The 23,353-nt window shown below is 40.7% G+C and overlaps 1 protein-coding gene across 1 annotated transcript in view; it reads right to left on the bottom strand.

Moving 5' to 3' along the window:
- STAT4 (signal transducer and activator of transcription 4) overlaps positions 1–15,292 on the bottom strand; it is a 101,834-nt gene extending 86,542 nt beyond the window's left edge. Inside the window, exons 1-3 of the mRNA XM_055398402.2 lie at positions 15,185–15,292; positions 12,454–12,582; positions 11,048–11,192 (exon numbers count right to left, since the gene is read on the bottom strand). Coding sequence (XP_055254377.2) covers positions 11,048–11,192; positions 12,454–12,581 — 273 coding nt within the window. The 5' untranslated portion in view covers position 12,582; positions 15,185–15,292. The remainder of the gene's footprint in view (positions 1–11,047; positions 11,193–12,453; positions 12,583–15,184) is intronic.
- Between the last annotated feature and the right edge of the window lie 8,061 nt (positions 15,293–23,353).

Genomic DNA, 23,353 nt, shown 5'->3' with positions numbered 1-23,353 from the left:
ATGCCACCAGCAAATGGAACCCATGGATAGTAAACATCAGCTTATGACACTTAACATTTTCATATCCGCTTCCCCAACTGGCATCTGTGTCTCTCCACCCACGTTCTCAGTGGTGAGATCAGTCATCACACTAGGGGCTATAGAAATCTATTTAATTATATTCTTGGGGGTGACTGCTCTCTCTGGGGTTTGGCAGCTCCTCTAAAAGTTTCTGTTACAGTCTGTCAGGCTGACAGATTCAGGCCTCATCCCTATGTCTGGACTTTCCATGATAGTTCTTGGATAAATTTCATGAGCTTCATGCTTAGTTTGGGGACTTCTCTGGCAGTCCAGTGGTTGGAACTTCACCTTCCATTGCACATGGGTGCGAGTTTGGTTCCTGGATAGGGAGCTAAGCTCCCACATGCTTCGGGACCCAAAAAGCCAAGAAACATTAAAAAAAAAAAAAAAAACCAGAAACAATATTGTAACAAATTCAATAAAGATTTTAAAAGTTGGTCTGCATAAAAAAATCATTTTAAAAAAATAGTTTTTTTTTCTTTCCCTTGGGAACACTATAGCTAGGCTTTGTATTAGGGAAAATAAAACTTATCCAATCTCTAAATTTAGAAGATTTGAGGAGAGGGAGAATAGGGGCTGGAATGAGGAAAGAAAAAGCTTTAAGTTTTAGGATAATTCTCCAAAATTATTTTGCCTACAACAGATAAGGGATGGGTCTTTCTAGAGAGAAAGATTGCTCTATATATGTTTTCAAAAAAACCTACATTCATGTCCCACTTGGCTTAAAAACCTTTGATGGCTCCCCGTTGCCAAAGTCCAAACTGCTTCAGTTCAGTTCAGTTTAGTCACTCAGTCGTGTCCGACTCTTTGCGACTCCATGAACTGCAGCACGCCAGGCCTCCCTGTCCACTACCAGCTCCCAGAGCCTACCCAAACTCATCGACCCCATGGACTGCAGCATGCCAGGCCTCCCTGTCCATCACCAGCTCCTGGAATCTACCCAAACTCATGTCCACTGGGTCGGAGATAACATCCTACCACCTCATCCTCTGTCGTCCCCTTCTCTTCCTGCCCTCAATCTTTCCCATCATCAGGGTCTTTTCAATCTTTGCATCAGGTGGCCAAAGTATTGGAGATTCAGCTTCAGCATCAGTCCTTCCAGTGAATATTCACGGCTGATTACCTTTAGGATGAACTGGTTGGATCTCCTTGCAGTCCAAGGACTCTCAAGAGTCTTCTTCAATACCACAGTTCAAAAGCATCAATTCTTCGGCACTCAGCTTTCTTTATAGTCCAACTCTCACATCCATACATGACCACTGGAAAAGCCATAGCTTTGACTAGACGGACCTCATACAAGGTCCTCATACAACCCCTTTTAATGCTTGTTTGAGGAATGGGGATTCATTCCCCTGTCGTGTTCCTGCGCCTGCTTTTCCCTCTGTACATGATTCCCTTCCCTCCCTTCTTGTCAGAGTTCTGAATCATCCTCTTAGAACCAGCTCAAATGTTCCCAGCTCTATTGTGACTGCAAGAAATTCAAATCATCATTTGGAATTTAAAGACACATGGACTATAAACAAATAATTATTTCATAAGAGGGAAAGAACAAATCGTTATGGACACATGATACACTGTGAGAGAAGACTTAATAAGGAGAGACAGCAATCTTGGCAGGCCTGGATAAGATAAAAGCTTGGAGGAATATGCAAAAAATGATCCATGAATGAAGTCTCAGGTGGGTGGGATCTTGAGTTAATCACCTGGGATTTCAAGTTTAGTGTGATGTGCATGAGCATTGTGATATACACTATCCACCTTCTGTGGGCTGTCCCAATTATGCAGCAAACAAAATCCTGATACTTAACTCACATTTCATCTTAGATGGCATGATTTGCAAGTCTCTTAGCCTTTGAAAACGGAGAAGGCAACGGCAACCCACTCCAGTACTCTTGCTTGGGAAATCCCATGGACAGAGGAGCCTGGTAGGCTACAGTCCATGGGGTCTCGAAGAGTCAGACATGACTGATCGACTTCACTTTCACTTTTCACTTTCATTCACTGGAGAAGGAAATGGCAACCCACTCCAGTGTTATTGCCTGGAGAATCCCAGGGCCGGGGGAGCCTGGTGGGCTGCCGTCTATGGGGTCGCACAGAGTTGGACACGACTGACATGTCTTAGCAGCAGCAGCAGCAGCCTTTGAAATGTGAGCACTGTGATTCTGGCATCAGATAATTATCTCAGAAAGAAAATAGGGATGTGTCCTGAGGATTTGGGAAAATAACTGTGGCATGACAATGACAAACTGGCTGCTGCCCATGTGTAGAAAACAACCTGAAGAACTGAAGCTTTCATTTGGCTCCTTCAGAGTTAACACCTACTGGCTACACCAGGCCCTGTTCAAACTGGAGGCTGAGGTCACCTCTTTGCCTCTCTTGTATATGGTGTACAGAGGGGAAGGAAGAGGAGTGAACTAAGAAAGCATCATGAGTTAGAGGAGACCATCTGGCAGATTCAGAGCCACTCAATAGTTTAAAAAAAGCCAAACTTTTTTCTCCATCATATTGCAAAAATGTGCTTCTAACCTTCCACCTTGTCATGTTAAAAATCTCACTTTGCTCGATATTCAGAACCAACAGTAGGATTTTTACAGGCTGGACCAGAAGGAACCACGGTTTACCCAACTTTAGAGGACCTTTCAACCCCAACATGTATTTTTGTTCAGGCAAATCCAAACACCTCTGACAAAGAGGCCACAAGAGTGTAGAGAATAGAACATGTTAGGTGTGGTTTGCACTTGCTCGTGCCCCCTCACACATAGAGTCTAAAACTCTCACTAACAGACTCATTACCCTGGTGGGTGAAAAATGTTCTGTAGGTGATGGGACTACTAACCACAGAGTTAATCACCAAAACCCTGAACTCAGCCTTCTAATGGAGGTGTTTTTTTTTTTTTTTTTAAATCAGACAAGTTTGCTATTGTCTGTTTCCCCTTACTTCCTGATACTAATTTGTGACGGACAGCCATTGAGGCTCCTATAAGTTAAAAACAAAACATAGAAGATGTGAAATTTTTAGACTGTAAACTTCATGACTTCCTCCAATTGTATTCCTAGTGCTTAGGATGTAACTGATAATATAATAAGAACTTGTCTAATACTTGTTGACCAGATAATAAGATTGGCTATGTGATACTTATAAAATACTCAGTACAAAGTGACAAAGTATGAAAACGGCAAGATAGAGTCATTTGCCTATTAACAAACAGTAACAAAAAGAAAGCCACACAATAAAATTCTAAAATGCAAATATAATAAATGGGTCAAGGAGGATATTTTATATTATTTTTTAAGTTGAATTCACCAATACTATTTTGTATTTATGCTCTCCACAACACAGTAACAAATACACAAAGCAAAAACTTCTAGAAGTTTAAGAGTTGATAAACCCCAATAATAGAGAAAGATTGACTCAGTAAACCACTTTCAAAAATCAATGGAATTTTCTAACAGGTTGCCCTGATCTTTCTTGACTAACTACAGTTCATTTAAAAATCAGAGTAAGCTTTGAAAAACAGAAATCAGTTCAAGTCACACCTTTGCCCAAACCTTTCAATGGCTCCTCATCACACTCAGACTAAGACTCAGAATCTTGACCAGGGCCCACAAGATGCTATCTATACCAGGCAGCCCAGGCTCACGCCTTTGATCTCATCACTTTTTAATTTCATTTATGATACATCCTTGTAAAAACTATAGTTTGTCTTAGAACTGTTAAGTTTGATCCACACAGTGAATAGTTTTTTCTGATATATTACTGCACATTTTCAACCTTTCATGTACTCTATTTTTACTTTTTTGCAGTGAAACTTTTGAAATTTTAACATGTGTGCTTACCATCTGTGTATGATTTCCTTTAGTAATTCCTTCTGTGACATACCGTTGTAGATTTTGTATAGTATTATACAAAACTTTTAATTTTGCATAATAATTGAGCTGGGTATAGAATTCTAAGTTTCTGGATATTGTATTCTAGCGCTGTGAAGATATTACACTCTTATCTCACTCGATACTGTTTTAAATTTGGCTTTCAGTTTTTCTCATTTCTAAGTAGGTAATATATTTGGGCTCTCTTGGTACTTTCACAATCTTTGCTTTCTCTCTGGTGTCCTATATTTTCTTTTTATCTACTATGCTTGGGGCCTGTTATTTCTAGAGTCTAAGGATATATGATGGACTTGCCAGGTGGTGCTAGTAGCAAAGAAGCTGCTTGCCAGTGCAGGAGACATAAGAGACTTGAGTTCGATCGTTGGGTTGGGAAGATTCCCCTGAAGGAAGGCATGGCAACCCACTCCAGTATTCTTGCTTGGAGAGTCCCATGGACAGAGGAGCCTGGCAGGCTACAGTTCAAAGTGTCACAAAGAGGCACGACTGAAGTTACTTTCCATGCATGCACATGGATAAATGACAGGATATATAACAGCCACCAGTTCAGCTCCTACTCACAGTTCTGTTTTATAGTTTAAAATGTTTTTGGTTCTATGTGTATGTGTGTGTGCTCAGTTGCTTCAGTCATGTCTGACTCTTTGCGACCCTATGGATTGTAGCCCACTGGGCTCCTCTGCCCATGGGATTCTCCAGGCAAGAATACTGGAGAGGGTTGTTGTGCCCTCCTCCAGAGGATCTTCTGACTCAGGGATCAAACCTGCTTCTCCTGCAGTGCAGGAAGATTCTTTACCATTGAGCCACTGGGGAAGCTCTTTTGGTTCTATAACTTGCCTTAATTTTGTGATAAATTTACCTATGCATTTAAAGTCTGTTACATTTTATCTAGCATTTTCATGTATTTTTAGTGAGACCATTTTTAAGTTTAGCTAGCTAGAAACAGAAGTCAAAACTGGACTAATGAAACATTTAGATTAGATATGAACAAGAGCACTTCATTTTAAAGTATATAGAACATTTCTCTCACTCAAAAACATACAGTGTTAAATTCATGTATAAGGGAAAAAAGGCTGGAAATTAAGTATTTGAATAAAGAAGTTAGGCAAAGAATAAACTAAACTGAAGAAATTAGATGGATATAGCACCAGATTGGTACATGATATATGTCCATTGGGCTTCCCAGGAGGCTCAGTGGTACAGAATCTACCTGCCAATGCTAGAGACACAAGAGACAAAGGAGATGCAGGTTCAATCCCTGGGTCAGGAATATCCCCGAGAGGAGGAAATGGCAACCTACTCCAATATTCTTGCCCGGGAAATCCCATGGACAGAGGAGTCTGGAGGGCTACAGTCCATGGGGTCGAAAAGAGTCATTGGGCGTGACTTAGCAACTATGCACGCATGTGTCCATTACAAGTATGGACAAGAATACCAGAATTCTTACTCTACTTGGAGAGTGTAAACTTGTATAACTATTTTTGGAAAACAATTTTGGCATGATCTAGTACAATTAAAGGTATACATAACCCAAGATTCATTGTTTCACTCCTAGGTCCATGTCTCAGAGAACTGCATGCACCAAGGGGTACACACAAGAATATTTGGACCACAGTGTCTGAAATAGCAAAGAAATATGGAAATAACCCAAGTACCCATCAACAGTAAAATAAACTATGACACAGTCACACAATGGAATACTATGTAGCCATGAAAATGAATGAACTACTGCTATATACATCAACATGGGTGAATCTCAGGAATTATGTTGCACGAAGAGAAGTCATGAAGAATAAATATGTGATCCTATTTATGTGAATAGGATAAAAAATGTGATCCTATTTAAGTGGTATTTGGTAACTTGCAAACCTATGTATCATCTAAAGATACCAATATGCTGTGATTCATGGGGTCGCAAAGAGTCGGTCATGACTGAGCGACTGAATTGAACTGAACTGAACAAAAAGAAAGAGACTGATAAATGCAAAATTTAGATTAGTGATTACTGCGAGTGGGGAGAGAGCAGAGAGGAATTGGGTGTGGGGAAACAGGAGGCTACAAAGATACTGATAGCAACTGAGTATAAAATGTCAATAGTAGCCTGCTCTACTATCCATCCATATATATATATATATACATATATATATATATATATATATGGAATGAGAGAGAGCAATGTTAGGAATGATGTTTATCAAATATTAATATGACTATATCTTAGCAGTAGATTTTGTATTATTTCATATTTTCTTTGCATATTTTATATTGTTTCAATTTTAAAAATTATGAATATGCACCATTTAAATTATTTTGAAGTCATTTTATCTGAGGAAAAGAGACAGTAAAAGGTTGCTAAAGGCTAAATATTTGTGCCTCCCCAATTCATATGCTGTAACCCTACAACCTAAAGTGATGGTATTAGGAGGTAGAGCCTCTGATAAATGATTACATCATAAGGGCAGAGCTCTCTTGAATGGGATTAACGTTCTTTTAAGAGAGAACCTAGAGAGCTTCTTGTGATGTTACAGTAAAGCTGAATCAGACACTCAACATGCCAGCACCTTGATCTTGGGCTTCCTGTCCAGAATTGTGAAAAATAAATGTCTTTTATATAAAATTTGTTATAATATCCAGAACAGACTAAGACCCAGACAGGAAGATGAATAAACAAGAGATTTTCAATTGAAAATCAAAGAAAAAAGATCCAGTAATCAAACTCCAAGGTGCTAAAAATATGTTAAAAACTCAATGCACAAAAACCTGCACATAAATATTAATGAGTTTTGTTTATAATTCCCCAACACATTTAAACACTGTAGTACCTCCATAAAAAGAAATTATCATTCAGCGATTTAAAAAAAGCTACCAAGCTACAGAAAGCCACAGAGGAAACTTAAAACATATTAATAAGTGAGGAAAGTCAATCTGAAAAGTCTACATACTGTATGATTTCAACTATATGACATTCTGAAAAAGGTGGAACTAAAGAGTAAAAAGATTAGTGATTGCCAGGAGCTGGGGCATGGGGAGGGAGGGAGGAATAAATTGGTGGAGCAGAGGAAATTTTTAGGGCAGTGAAACTGAAATATCAGATCCATACATCATGCACTTGCCAAAACCTACAGAATTGTACACCACAGAGAGTAAATGCTAATGCAATCTTGGACTTCAGTAACAATGTACTACAATAGGTTCATCAACTGAAACAAAGTATAAAAAATTGCCAGATAATAAGAGAAAGTTGGAGAAGGCAATGGCAATCCACTCCACTACTCTTGCCTGGAAAATCCCATGGATGGAGAAGCCTGGTAGGCTGCAGTACATGGGGTAGCTAAGAATCGGACACGACTTCACTTTCACTTTTCACTTTCATGCATTGGAGCAGGAAATGGCAACCCACTCCAGTGTTCTTGCCTGGAGAATCCCAGGGATGGGGGAGCCTGGTGGGCTTCTATGGGGTCGCACAGAGTCAGACACAACTGAAGCAACTTAGCCGCAGCAGCAGCAGCAGCAGGGAGAGGCAGGTGGAGACAGCATATACAGAACTCTACTTTCCATTCAATTTTCCTTAAACCTAAAACTGCTCTAAAAAATAAATTCTATTAGCTTAAAAAATAAGCCCCAAGAACAGAGTGAAGCATTCATGAAATATCTGGGCCAGATATTTATTTTTAGCAAATCCTAACACAGTCCTTACTACATATTCTACAATTTTTTAATGTTCCTAACATCCTTGTGGGGTCAATACCACTCTGATTCCACTCATACTGCTGAGGAAACTGAGGCCAGAGAATGTGATCATTTTGCCCTGGGCCACACAGCAGGCAAGTCATAGAACCAGGATTCAACCCAATACAGTCCTACCTCCTGACCTTGATCTGAGGCTGCCTCCCCTTTAAAGGACTAAGGTAGCCTGGACATCAGTGTTCACTGCTTCCAACTCAGAGATTGCCTTGACTCTTGGTTCAGTGGTTTTGTTTAATTTGTCTTTTATATTAAGCCATTCCAAATTTTTATCAGAAGTAGGTGGGATATAAATAGTAAATTAAAATATTGAAACTGGAGACCTCAGTTGCTCTGACAACCGCTAAAATAAATTTACCTTGCTGCTGCTGCTAAGTCACTTCAGTCGTGTCCGACTCTGTGCGACCCCATAGACGGAAGCCCACCAGGCTCCCCTGTCCCTGGGATTCTCCAGGCAAGAACACAGGAGCGGGCTGCCATTTCCTTCTCCAATGTGTGAAAGTGAAAAGTGAAAGTGAAGTCTCTCAGTCATGTCCGACCCTTAGCGACCCCATGGACTGCAGCCTACCAGGCTGCTCCATCCATGGGATTTTCTAGGCAAGAATACTGGAGTGGCTTGCCATTACCTTACCCCTGGCTTAGTTCCCCTGGGGCCATGCTGTTTGATCTTTTATGCTATAAAAGTTAAAATAAATTGCACTTAAAATCCCATAGAATGAATATGTTCAAACCAGATAAACATAGTGTCAATATTCTTTCAACAGGAGGTTTTTTTTTTATTTTCCTCTTCATTTTGGGGGAGGGGATCTTGCTTTACCAAAAAGATTTGTCTTAATTGGTGATGTTCTTTATCACTATTTTCTATTGTTATGAATTAACACAAATATCAATAAGTATAGTTTATAAGTCAAAGGAAGAGCAAGTGGTTTTGTCCTTTCAAAATATCCTAACCAATCAAACTATTTTTGGAGTTGCTAGTTTGTAGTAGTTTTTAGTACCACACTGGTACTGGAGGGAAAAGGAAGGTCACAAAAGGAGCTCAGATTTTTACTTTCAAAGAGCTTGTGACCTTCTTGGATACATCTCCCACAGATGAGAGGCTGGTTATCTTACGGCCCATGTTCCTGGGGAATGAGAAAAAGGGGTAAAGCACAGGTGAAGCTTCCCTTGCTGCCCTGGGGCCTTCACAGGTCCTCTAGGAATGACTGGGAGCTGGACTGGAGGAAGAGAGATGGCAGAGCATTCCTGGCCACCAGATTGTCACAGACAATGGCTCAGAGTCATTCAAGAGTGCTCACGAACAAGGAGTAGATCTATGGTTTCTAGGGCAGGAATGTGGAGGAGCTCGGGGCAGTTTATTGAAAAGGTGAATAGAAACAAGATGCTGCAAGGTCTGTGACATAAGCAGAGACATTTGTGCTTGAGCTGAAATGTGACTGGGAATTACAGTGAGTTCTTGGGTTCCCTCACAATCTTATCCCCACTCAGAAAAATGATGGGTTGGACACTTACTCTTGAATAACACTGAGAAGATCCTGCTATTTTCTCTATCAACATAAGGTCCATTTTTGAAAGCCTACTTTTTTTCTTTTTGCCAGAATAAAAGCTCCAGTTTTTCATATAATCCCAATTATCCTCATTTACATGAAAAGATATAAGAATTTAGAAAAATTAAGTGACCTGACCAAGGTCAAATTTTGAGAATCAGAATTTCCAAAGACCATGAATCACCCATTTTACCCATCTATGTCTCTCTAGCAAAGACCAAGGGTCAGCAAACTTTCCTACAAAGGGCCAGATAAGTATGCTTAATACAGACACACACACATATACACATGCACACATTTTAAATTTAGGTTGTGGGTCCATGCAATCTTTGTCATAACTACTCAATTGTGCTAGTGCAGTGCAAAGGCGGCCAGAGTCAATACATAACTAATTAAGTAAGCCACATTCCACTAAAATATACAAATTTGAATTTCCTATAAATAACTTATTTATTTTACTTTTACTCTTTTTTAAACACTTAAAAATGCAAAAAACATTCTTAGTCATGGACCATACAAGCACAGGCAACAGCCACATTTGACTTGTGGGTACCAGTATGCCAAACCCCTGTTTTAGGTCCATTGATTAGAACAATAGCAAGTGAAGCCAAGATTAAATGTCTTATCTCTGGAAGAGATAGTTTGCTTTACACTGTGAAAAACTCTGTTTTGCTGGCAACAAGTTCATTTCCTACCCCAGCCAAGTCTCTTGCAAATTTGTAGGGGATTACAAAGGCAAAGATAACAGTAAAATGACAATGAAAAAAAAAATCCAATCCTAACAACAATAAAACGTTAACAATTTAAAAAACAGCAATCCAAACAACAATAAAAAATTAATATATATTTCCCTCTCACAGATGTTAGTAGTATCAAGAACATTTCTATTATAGTCTAGGAAAATTCTAAAAATGCATTCATTGTAAGTTTGAGGTTCTAAAGATGTAGCACTAAGAAATGGTACATGTATATTTCATGATGTTGTATAGGCACTTTGTAAATATTAGAGTAGTCCATGTTCAGAGTTTGCTTCATTAGCATCTTTGCATTTAGGTCAATAATAGCCTGCTGTTAATTCTTTAGATCCTTATTTCACTTATTCATTCATCTGTTTAATCAATGAATATTACACATCTACCATATGTCCAGCTTTGTGGTGGTTACTGGGAATTCAAAACTGAACGTTAAAGTCCTTGCCTTAAGTAACCCACAATTTGAGGGAGAAGAAATGCAGAAGTAACACTAACATAGAATACACTAAGTGCTACAGTACAGATGAGTTGCAGTTGTTATGGGAACATCTTGGTGAACTTTTGGAATGAACTTTTGGAAAGGGAAGCTTGGGTGAACTTTTGGAATGGGAAGCTACAGGACACCAGAGAACGCTTTCGAAGGTGAAGTTTGAACCAAATCCGGAAGAAGACATACAACCATAATGCCTCCACCTATGAATGAGAACAATACCAACTCTGCTTTGTTACATACAATACAAAGGCAAGAAAGGTATGGAGGGACCACTGTGAAATGAGCATCTTTCAGATCCCTGTCCCATACTCCCATCAATTTGATCATAACTAGTAAACAGTCACATGCAAATCATACCCTCCCCTTTGTGGGCATCTTAAGATTCAAAAGTTGGTGAAAAACAAACGTTGGGTAATGAAATAAAATTGAGCACAAAATGTAAAGTCGTAAGAGAATTCAGCCTCTTCCCTTTTAAATCTGATATAGAAATACAATAAGACTATATTTTTAAAAATTGAATTTAAGACTTATAAAGACAAATATTTTGAAAAAGTAGAATGCAATCTCACCTGAAGGACTTTCCTAATTCTTTTCAGATTGTGTATTAAAAGTAGGTTTTTCTCTTTGGAAACACGGCCTAACTGTTCATCCAGTTGTATTAACAAGTTTTGAAGAAGAATTGTTGCCATGGTTTCATTGTTAGATGCTGCCTCCCTAAAAAGCAAAAATGTTATTACACAGCGGGAAACATCTTATAAAAATCCCTACTTTTTACCATAATGATTTTAAAGTGATAAATATATCCCACAGTGATAAGCATTGAATGGTTTTAAAAATTAACTTGTATACACATGACAGTATATTCGACATCACTAATCATTAGGGAAATGCAAATCAAACCAGGAGATACCACTTCACACCTATTTGGATGGCTATTATCGAAAACACAAGATAAGTTTTGATGAGGATGTGAAACTGGAACCTCCTTGTATATTGCCAATGGCAGTGGAAAACTGTACAGCCAGTGTAGAAAACAGTATGGACATTCCTCAAATTATAAACATAAAATTACATACAATTCCACTTCTGGGTAGATACTCAAAAGAACTGAAGCAGGGACTTGAGTAGATAATTTGTACATCAACATTTGAATCAGCTTTATTCACAATAGCTGAAAGAAGAAATCACTCAAATGTTCATTGAAGGATGAATATAGAAATGTAGTATATGCATACAACAAAATATTATTCTGATACATGCTATATGAATGAACCTTGAAAGAATATGCTAAGTAAAATGTTGGTCACAAAATAACTAATTTGGTGTGATTACACTTACATGAAGTACCTAGGCTAGTTAAATTAAGAGACAGAAAACAGTGGTTGCCAGGGGCTGGGGTGGAAAGAATGAGGGGTTATTATTTAATGAGCACACAGTTTCAGTTCAGTTTTAAGATGAAAAAGTTCTGGAGATGGATGGTGGTGACAGATGTGCAACAATGTGAATAAGCTTAAGGCCACTAAGTTGAACACCTAACAAATGTTAAAATGGTTAATTTTATGTTATGCATATTTTATCACAATAAAAATTTTAAGAAGACAAAAGAAAAAAAATTAATTGTACAGGTGAATAGAGCTTCCAAAAATGTTTGTAAAACATATTAAGAAAAAATGTTTATTTTATTGAGTCTATGATGGAGAATTGATATAAACAACAGACTTACTTCTTGGCTTTTTAATATTTAGAAAATCACTGGGGGTTGGCTTATAAAAAACGAAGCACTAGAACCATGAAGTTTTAATCTACAATGGATGAAACCAGAAAGGACAATGATTCTTCTCCCTTAAGGAAGCTTTCCAAAGCCTCAAAGAAAGTTCTTTACCTGAAAAGAATGTATCTAGTGAGTTAAAAGTGGACCATAGAGTAAGTCCATGTGTAAGTCCTCTAGGGAAAATACAATAACGTTTGATCCTACCAGTCCTGATTTTCAATCCACTGGGCCAGCAGATGCCGAATTTCCATAGGAAAGTTGTCATCATAGAATTGATCAACTTGCTCCAAAAATTTTATTTCTAACTGTTGGACTTGATTCCACTGAGACATGCTATAAAGAAGAGGAAAAAATAGAACTTAAAAATAATGTTAATTAACAACTATGGTACATGTTTTCTTTTCCTTTTTTTTTTTTTTTTTGGATTTCGGAAAAGACAATGTTATCCATTAAGTAACTGGAGAAAAAAAATTATTTTATAGTCACTCAATTAAAGAAAGCAGAAACAAGAAAATATTTTCAATCCAAAGATAATGCAGTTCTGAGCTTTTTCCTAAGGCATTCCTAAGGAAGGAAAAAGGATTCTTTCTTTACCCCAAACCATGTTTTTCTTTGTTCTAAAAACAGTCTGATCCACCTTCTCTAGAAAGCTTTCATTCACCCTCAAAACCCCTCACATCTGTCTACACAGATGTGTATTCTCAACAATCTCCTTCCCAAGTCTGTGCTCCCTCTCACTCTTAGCCTTTGAGCAACTTGAAGGCAAACAACAAACTAAACTATATCTCCTAAGATCCTCTTAAGGCTCTATATGTGCTACAGCGTCAGTCACTCAGTCTTTCCGACTCTTTGCAACTCCATAGACTGTAGACCACCAGTCTCCTCTGTTCATGGAATTCTCAGGCAGGAATACTGGAGTGTGTTGCCATTCCCTTCTCCAGGGGATCTTCCCAAACCAGGAACCGAACCCGGGTCTCCTGCATTTCAGGTGGATTCTTCACCATCTGAGCCACCAGGGACACCTGATGTGAGGACTACCCAATAAAAGCTTCTTTTATATAAAACTGTCCAATCCCTTTTTATTTCAGATTTGTCTGGCTTCTAGAGTCAGTCATATTCCTAGAATTCTAGTCACAGTCTTACCTATATGAAGAGCTTCATGTGGGCTTTTCTTCACTTCAAAATACCCCTGAACAATATTTTTATTTCTCTCTGGAATGTTCAACTATTGCTGGGCAAAACTTTCAAAGTCTACTTTTAATCGGTCTCTGATGTGTATCTGACAGTGGTTAAACCCTCAACATACTGAAGAAGAAACCACTTAATACGTAGTTGGCAATGTGTCATAAAACAAAAGTATGTGTTTCCCCAACATAACCCCATTCTGTCCAATTTAGAAGCTTTAGACGTATTTCTTAACTCAAGGAAATGAATATGACAATCTCTCCTTGAAATTACAGTATTTTACTTTTCCCAAAGTCAAATTTTTTATTGGTTTGCCACTAATTCTAGATCAAACAAAAAAACCTTTTATGTGATCAATCACAATCGTGTTTCAACTTACTTTGTAGGTACATTAAGATTTCCTTTTGCTTACAGAACATTATGATGATAAAGTTCTCAGGTTTCAAAGGGAACCATTTCAGGGGCACCTTTTGTATTTAAAAAAGATTAATGCCAATATTTTGCTAAAAGAAAGTGACTGGAAAAAAATTTTCACTTTCCTATCACTTTATATTTATACATATAATCGTAGGCAAAAGTGCTCAGTAAGTACTCATTAAGAGAAGAATGAGTGGGTCTCTGGATGCTGTAAATGTCACAGGTGGCTAGTATTATTCTAGCTTTAAAATGAAAAAAAAAAAAAAAATCTGAGGGACACATAGGCAAAATGACCCTTGCCCAAGACACACAGCTCCTAAGGAACAACCTGAAGTCTCCTGACACTACACATGGTTGTCTTTCCTGATGCTGTGTGTATACATATTCCTCTCAAAATTGCAACATTTGTTCCCTTGCTACTATCCCCATGGCTCTGCTCTATCAGTTTATTCTAGTGAATGACAAAAGAACAGGTGCCGAGAATAGCATTACAATGGTAACTGCTACTATTGTTCAACCTCTGCTATGATCTGGATGAAATCTATTTTCTAACTGGACTGAGCCCATCCTAAAGTTAGATAGATCACTCCTAGGATCTGAGTCGACCCTCCAGAGAGCTGAACTCAAGGCTGAACGGGGGGAAAGACAGGTTTATAGTCTCAGGACACTCTTTTCTGTTGCAGCCTCTAGTAATGCCTTTAAAGGACCTAAAACACCTTCACTCTGTAAGGGCTAATTCTCCCATCCCAAGAAAACTGCCAAGCATTTCTTTTGAAGACTGAGTGCCTGCCTAGTCTCTTTGAATGCCTGGCCCTAGAAGCAGCCTGATAAACGGGCATTTTGTCCCACTGCCTGGGAGCTAATGCTGCCGCTTTGGGGTTCTGTGGAAAGGGGGCGACTCGCTCTAAAACATCACTGCTCTTATCAAAGCCTCAATCACTAGCTACCTCAGTTGCCGGCTTCTGAATGAAACCCAGGCAAGCAATCTAATGCCAGGCATGAGTTAAGAGCAGCTGGCTAAGAAAGTGAAGCGGGGGGCCACACTCGGCGCGGACACACCCCCGCTGCAGCCACCGCGGTCGCACCCACCCAAGTTCACGGTCTCCCGGGCAGCGTGCGCGGGGCTCGCGGCAGAGAGACCCGCGCCACCGCGCACCTTTGAATCATGGAGTCGACCGCTTGTTTCTAAAACTACTCTTCCTCGGCTAGGTTACCGTGAAGTAACTGTCAACACAGCACGGGCTCGGCAAAACCTCGGCAGCGTCCTGCAGAACCACCTCCTGGCCCACCCTCCTCCAGAGAAGGCACGCCAAGGTGCAGTCTGCCTCCTTACCTGGCTCCCTCTGCCCGCGTCCCAGGCGGTGCTCAAGTCCACGGTCGGAATCGCCCTGCACGGTCCCCCAGGACCAAGCCGCTGACGCCTTCATCAGAGGGGATTTGCATTTCTCCTCCCACGTGAGGCTTTCCTGTGCGTCAGTGTCAGAACCTCCGGTACTTTACTTGGGTCGTTCCCACCCACTGCCTATTCTAGAAACGCTAAAGAGCAGAAACAGGTTGAAGCCACCACGCGGGGCGCCCTCTCCTCATCCCCCTCAATCACTCCAGCCACTCTCTGTGGCCCGAGGGTGTCAGGAAGAAGGGGGTGGGTGGGGGCCACACGCTCTTTTTCTCCGGTTTCCCCAGACTGAGAGCCCCTTCAGACTTACTGGTGCCGCGCTTAGTCGCTCAGTCGTGTCCGAGTCTTTGCAACCCCATCCATGGACTGTAGCCCGCCAGGAGGATTCTCCAGGCAAGAATACTGGAGTGGGTTGCCATGCCCTCTTCCAGGGGATCGTCCCAATCCAGGGATCGAACCCAGGTCTGCCTCATTGCCAGCAGATTCTTTACCGACTGAACCATCAGGGAAGCCCGCAGACTTACTTGCCCAGACCTAAACTCCAGGCTTCCCGGCTTCCTCCCTACAGGCTCTACTCACCACGGGACCCAGTCCCAGGGATGAAAGGGGTGGGTCGCCAGGATGAAAACAGGAAGACTTCACTCTGCGCGGATTCTAACAGGGTCTGCTCACCAGCAGGAGGACAACCTCACCCAGCGGCTGGGACCAGCTCCTGCGCAGGTGGACACCTGCCCTTCAGTTCAGTTCAGTCACTCAGTCACGTCCGACTCTTTGCGATCCCATGAATCACAGCACACCAGGCCTCCCTGTCCATCATCAACTCCCGGAGTTCACTCAAACTCATGTCCATGGAGCTGGTGATGCCATCCAGCCATCTCCTTCTCTGTCGTCCCCGTCTCCTCCCAACCCCAATCCCTCCCAGCATCAGAGTCTTTTCCAGTGAGTCAACTCGTCGCATGAGGTGGCCAAAGTATTGGAGTTTCAGCTTTAGCATCAGTCCTTCCAATGAACACCCAGGATTGATCTCCTTTAGAATGGACTGGTTGGATCTCCTTGCAGTCCAAGGGACTCTCAAGAGTCTTCTCCAGCACCACAGTTCAAACACCTGCTTTTACCAGCCCAGAATCATCCTCCCCTACCCAGTAGCTACGCCTGGTTGCAGGGGGATGTGTTTCTCCCTTTGTGAGGTGGACTGGTTCTAGAATACCAGAGCTGGAGGGAGCCTTGGCCTCATCTGGTTCTGACTCCTCTTTCCTATCTGAAGAGACACCGGGCCCAGAGAGGTGACCCAAGTTACTCATTGATTTGCCTGCAAAGACTGGATAAGAGCCTGGGGTTTCAACTACCCCCTTGTGCTATTTTCTTTTCATCTCTGAGCCAGATGTTAACGTCCCTTGACATGCAGTAAGAGTTCTACAAAAGTTCAGGAAAGTAAAGACACAAAAACAAAAACGGAAGACAGACTAATGGAGGTAGAACGACTCAATCTGTTTATGCACATGCCTAGAGAGATCTGCCAAGGTCAAAGGCCTTGCTTCACAACATGGTGCTAACCAGCATCACAGAGAATTCTCCTCCTCTTTCAGGAGATATCATCATGTGATTAAATTTACCACCCCTCTCCCTCACAAAGAACAAGTCAATCAACACCAAAGTCAGACATCTAAATTCAAAGTCATCTAAATTCATTTGTCATGTAGAGCTGGTCCTGGCTGCTTGCTCACTGGGCGGTTTCCAGGAGCTTATGCTGCTCTGACCCCACCTGAAGAAAGTGCCTCATCTGGGCAGTTCCAGCAGCCATGGGGCAAAGCCTGGTTTTCTTCTGGGGACACAGACACTGCCTATAGGAAAAAGTCCAAATTCTTGGCACTCAAAGTTCTGTTCCACTTGGTCCTAACCTCTTCCAGAAACTTCTCTCCCCCACCCTCCTGGCCCACCCCAAGAGCCCATGGTCTGATGTAGATCAGTCTCCTCTGCTCTCTAGATTATCCCCTATTTTAGTACTGATGCTCCCTTCAGCTGCAGTTTCTTCCCCAACTTGTCTACTCACTGAAATCCTCTCCTTCTCAGTGAAGATTTCACCGATGACTCCAACCCTGTAATCAACTTTTCCCTGCTCTGAATTCTGATCATGTCCAAACTAATGCTGTCCAAGAGAAATAAAATGCAAACAACATATGTTCACTTTTCTAGTAGCCACGTTAAAAAAGGAAAAAGCAACAATTACTTTTAATACTGTAAATAACCCAACACATATAGAATATTAGCATTTCAGCATATAATCAATACAAAAAGTTATTAATGAGAGACAGCATTCCATAAACAAAAGATCCCACTATATACCACAGGGAACTATATTTAATATCATATATATTTATATTATATACATAACTGATTCACTTTGCTGTGTACCAGGAACTAACACAACATTGTAAATCAACTGTACTTCAATTTTTAAAACTTAAAGAAAAAAGAAGACTGAGAGACAATATTCCTTACTTCATACGAAATCTTTGAAGTCTAGTGTGTACTTGCCATCTAGTTAGGAGTCTCCACATTTCAAGTGCTTAATAGCCACATGTGGCTGTTGCTGCTGCTGCTGCTAGGTCGCTTCAGTCGTGTCCTACTCTGTGCGACCCCATAGACAGCAGCCCACCAGGCTCCGCCATCCCTGGGATTCTCCAGGCAAGAACACTGGCTACTATACTGAACAGTGTAGAACTAGCCCACTCATTTAACACTTTTCATTTCCTGCCTTACAACATTAGTCACATTGGTTTTGTGGGTCTTTATCATCATTATAGTCAACTATTGAGTGACTGCTATAGAAAGCTGAGAGTTTGTTCCCTTCTCTTAAAAACCTCACTTTGGGATGCTCCCAGCAGTATTCCAATTTTTTGGTTTCAAGACACCTTTATACTCTTAAAAAAATTGTTGACAACCCCAAAGAATTTGTGTGTATTTCTATTCTGTATTCGTTTTTAATTATTGTACTCAAAATTACCTCTGAAAAAAGTTAAAACATCTATTCACTTAAAATTATAGTCATAAACCCATCATGTGCTAAACATTTTAAAATGGAAAAGAAGCATATTTTCCAACAGACAGGCAAAATAGAAGATTGGCGTTGATTTACATTTTAAAAAATCTCTTTAATGTCTGATTTGAGAAAAGACAGTCACTTCTACATTTAATTTATTGCAAAATATTGTTTTGCTTAAAATACCTGAAGAAAATCTGGATTCACATAGATATGTAACTAGAAAAGGGAAGAACATTTTAATAGCTTTTTCAGATAATGTTGGTATTCTTCTTTGGTACCACACCCAAACTCAACAAGTGGTAATTCCTTAAGAGTTAGTTGTATTGTGGAATGTGAAGCCATATCAGCAAACTTTACATATACTGTTACATTAAAATCCATTGGTATACCTTGTTTTTTGAATTGAACTCTTAACACACTCAGAATTTTATAATATCACATATTGTTCAGTTTGGAAAATATTGGTTCACTGAATTACACAACTCTTCCAAATGCTGACACATTTCATCATACAATAACAGAAAATCATGGTAGTTAACATCACCACTGATCTCTTTAGAAAGTATTTTAAATATTGTTGTTTAGTCACTAAGTTGGGTCTGACTCTTTTCAACACCAAAGACTGTAGCCCACCAGCCTGCTCTGTCCATGGGATTTCTCAGGCAAGAATATTGGGGTAGGTTGCGATTTTCTTCTCCAAGGGATCTCCTTGACCCAGGGATCAAACCTGTGTCTCCTGCATTGGCAGGCAGATTCTTCACTGCTGAGTCACCAGGGAAGCCCCATTTTAAGTATCAGAAAGCTGTTAAAATCATGATGACAGATGCAAGTTTTCCAAACTTGCTTAAAAGCTCCTGTTTTGTTAATGGCAATAGATATTGCCAACTGTTTTCCTTGAAGTAATAGCTCACTTTGTTTTCAGAAAAATGTCTTCCAAATACCCAAGTCTTCATAGCCATAGTCAGTCATTTTTTTCAAGTAAAAATGGCCAGGACAGTGGGTGGACAATTTAAAGAATCACATAATTGCTTTTCTTTGAAGGAACTATTGTATATTAGTATGTGTATGTCCCATTTCATCACACAGAATATTAAAGAGACAAGGATTCAAGATCTGAGATTTAATACAATTAATATGTTTTCCAGCTTTATTGAAAATTCTTAACTCAAATTGGCATTTAAAAAATTTTAGGGGCTTCCACGGTGGTCCAGTCGTTCAGAATATTCCTTGCAACACAAGGAACACTGATTTAATCCCTGGTCCAAGAAGATCCCACATGCCACGGAGCAACTAAGCCCATGCACCGCAACTACTGAGCCCACAGGCTGCAGCCAGCTGAGCCCGTGCTCCACAACTAGAGAAGCCTCCACAACAGGAAGCCTACACAGAACAACCGGGGAGCAGCTCCCACACTCCAAAACTGGAGGAAGCCTGTGCACAGCAGCAAAGACCCGGCGCAGCCAATAAATAAGTAAGTAAATAAAACTTGAAGGGCGTGGTGGTGAAGAATGCAGTGAATACTAGCACATTCATTCTAAGGCACCGAGACTACCCGCCATGGCTTTGGTGCTATCAGCGTAGATGTCAACAAAGAAAAGGCAAACCAGCATTGTTATGAAATAGTGCTACCCTGAAGGACAGCCGGAAAAGACCTGCAGGACTACACTCAGGGGTCCTCAGACAGTACTTTGGGAATCCTTGCTCCATGCCCCATCTCCTGCCTACTGTAGTCAGTTACCCAGAGTTATAAATCATGAGGGAATCTCCACTCAGATGAACACTGTCTCTTGGTTTCAAACATACACTTAAATTCTGGTTCTTTTCCTATTTCATGAACTAAGCCAGGCTTCTAGGAAAGGGTATCTCTATATCCCCCTTGCTTCTCTTTCTTAGAATTAAATCTAAAAAGCCAGGTTCCCATTTTCTTGACCCTATGCTGGCCTTGGCCTCATCAGCACTTCAGTCAGAGACAAACAAAACAAAAACAGAAAACCTCAAACCAACCTTCCCCCAAACAATTCAAAACAAATCAAACAAAAGCATTCTAAAGTGAAATCCCCATAAAGTTTCCCAAACCCAAAGACCTTCAGAGATTTCTCTCCGCTTTAATGTGTCCCCTAACTGCCCTTTTATAAGCCCTACTGTTTCTTTTTTGGCTTCATCTTAAAATGGAAATACCAGATTATAGACTTCCTGAAAAATAGATTCTAGTACTCATTTTGCCACTTTCTTGCAGTACAAAGGAAATGGCAACCTACTCCTGTGTTCTTGCCTGGAAAATCCCAGGGACTGGGGGGAGCCTGTTGGGCTAACGTCTATGGGGTCGCACAGAGTCAGACACAACTGAAGTGACTTAGCAGCAGCAGCAGCAGCAGCAGCAGTACAAAGTTGGATTAGCTATCTAACCTCTGAGTTCCAAACTACCCGTAAAAATGGCAATATTATAGCCCACACAAAATTGCTGAGAAGATTCAAAGGTCTAATGTCAGGAATGAGATAAGGAAAAATGCTCAGTAGCTGTTGTGAATCGAATAATAAACAGCCAGATTGTAAGAAAGTTTGGAGGTCACTAGGTTAATAAACTCCATCTTCCCTTCCCCCTGGTTGTACAGACAGGGTTTCAACTGGAAATGGGATAAAGACAGGTAAGGTGAGAAAAGCAGGTTCACATCTGTAGTAAGTCGGTGGCAGAGAGGATTCAGTCCATTCTTCTGACTGCTTTTTTCCGCTATGCTCAGGAGAGCTGTTTGTTTTGGAGGCCGTGAGACAGGAAGAGAAGGGGTGTCACTTTCCCTCCACGGGATACAAGCCACCTCCACCTTCTCCCCAGTTCTTACACAAAGAACATAAACATTTGTTTGTTTTGATTTTTGTGGTGGAAACTTACCTCTCTGTCCAAGCTTCCTCTCTGTGTGTCCCAAGGGAACAGGGGTAGGTTAGAGCTGATTGGACCGACAGAATACATACACAGCAATATACACTGGATTCCAAGGTAGCTAGTATCAAACATGCGGTACACAGGATTACTGGAACAAGGTAGTCTGGAGTGGGTCTTACCAGCTCATCTGTGTAGGTCACTCAAGCTCCATCAAAAAACAGAGACAATGCCTTGTGGTAAGGGCTTCAGTTCAGTTGAGTTCAGTTGCTCAGTCGTGTCCGACTCTTTGCGACCCCATGGACTGCAGCACGCTGGGCCTCCCTGTCCATCACCAACTCCTGGAGTTTATTCAAACTCATGTCCATTGCATTGGTGATGCCATCCAACCATCTCATCCTCTGTCATCCCCTTCTCCTCCTGCCCTCAATCTTTCCCAGCATCAGGGGCTTTTCAAATGAGTCAAGCTCTTCACATCAGGTGGCCAAAGTATTGGAGCTTCAGCTTCAACATCAGTCCTTTCAATGAATATTCAGGACTGCTTTCCTTTAGGACTGACTGGTTTTATCTCCTTGCAGTCCCAGGAGCTTTCAAGAGTCTTCTCCAATACCACAGTGCAAAGGCATCAATTTTTCGGTGCTCATATTTCTTCATAATCCAACTCTTACATCCATACATGACTACTGGAAAAACCATAGCCTTGACTAGTTGGACCTTTGTTGGCAAAGTAATGTCTCTGCTCTTTAAGATGCTGTTTAGGTTGATCATAACTTTTCTCCCAACGAGTAAGCATCTTTTAATTTCATGGCTGCAGTCACCATCTACAGTGATTTTGGAGGCCAAAAAAGTAAAGTCTGCCACTGTTTCCACTGTTTCTCCATCTATTTGCCATGAAGTGACGGAACTGGATTGCCATGATCTTTGTTTTCTGAATGTTGGGCTTTAAGCCAACTTTTTCACTCTCCTCTTTCACTTTCATCAAGAGGCTCTTTAGTTCTTCTTCACTTTCTGCCATAAGGGTGGTGTCACCTGCATATCTGAGGTTATTGAGATTTCTCTCGGCAATCTTGATTCCAGCTTGTGCTTCATCCAGCCCAACATTTCTTACGATGTACTCTACATATAAGTTAAATAAACAGGGAGACAATATATAGCCTTGACATACTCCTTTTCCTATTTGGAACCAGTCTGTTGTTTCATGTCCAGTTCTAACTGTTGCTTCCTGACCTGCATACAGATTTCTCAGGAGGCAGGTCAGGTGGCCTGGTATTCCCATCTCTTGAAGAATTTTCCACAGTTTATTGTGATCTGCACAACCAAAGGCTTTAGCATAGTCAATAAAGCAGAAGTAGATGTTTTTCTGGAACTCTCTTGCTTTTTTGATGATCCAGTGGATGCTGGCAATTTGATCCCTGGTTCCTCTGCCTTTTCTGAAACCAGCTTGAACATCTGGAAGTTCACAGTTCACATATTGCTGAAGCCTGGCTAGGAGAATTTTGAGCATTACTTTGCTAGCATGTGAGATGAGTGCAATTATGTGGTAGTCTGAGTATTCTTTGGTATTGCCTTTCTTAGGGATTGGAATAAAAACTGAACTTTTCCAGTCCTGTGGCCACTGCTGAGTTTTCCAAATTTGCTGGCATATTGAGTGCAGCACTTTCACAGCATCATCTTTCAGGATCTGAAATAGCTCCACTGGAATTCCATCACCTCCTCTAGCTCTGTTCATAGTGATGCTTCCTAAGGCCCACTTGACTTCCCATTCCAGGATGTCTGGCTCTAGGTGAGTGATCACACCATCGTGATTATCTAGGTTGTGAAGATCTATTTTGTACAGTCCTTCTGTGTATTCTTGCCACCTCTTTTAATATCTTCTGCTTCTGTTAGGTCCATACAATTTCTGTCCTTTATTGAGCTGTTTCATTGCATGAAATGTTCCCTTGGTATCTCTAATTTTCTTGAAGAGATTTCTAGTCTTTCCCATTCTATTGTTTTCCTCTATTTCTTTGCACTGATTACTGAGGTAGGCTTTCTTATCTCTCCTTGCTATTCTTTGTAAGCCAAGGGCTTTGTAACCTAAGGACTTTTTAAGTTAAGGCCTTACTACCTATCTTAAGTCCAGTTCCCAATGACAGTGCTCCCTCTGCTGTCCCCTCTAAAGCATTGCGAATTATAAATCTGCCTTCCC

Source organism: Moschus berezovskii, chromosome 2 (genome assembly GCF_049115385.1).
Source record: "Moschus berezovskii isolate FMDL1 chromosome 2, NW_MosBer_1.0, whole genome shotgun sequence".
NCBI classification, from domain to species: domain Eukaryota; kingdom Metazoa; phylum Chordata; class Mammalia; order Artiodactyla; family Moschidae; genus Moschus; species Moschus berezovskii.
This window is presented reverse-complemented; position numbering and strand designations above follow the sequence as displayed.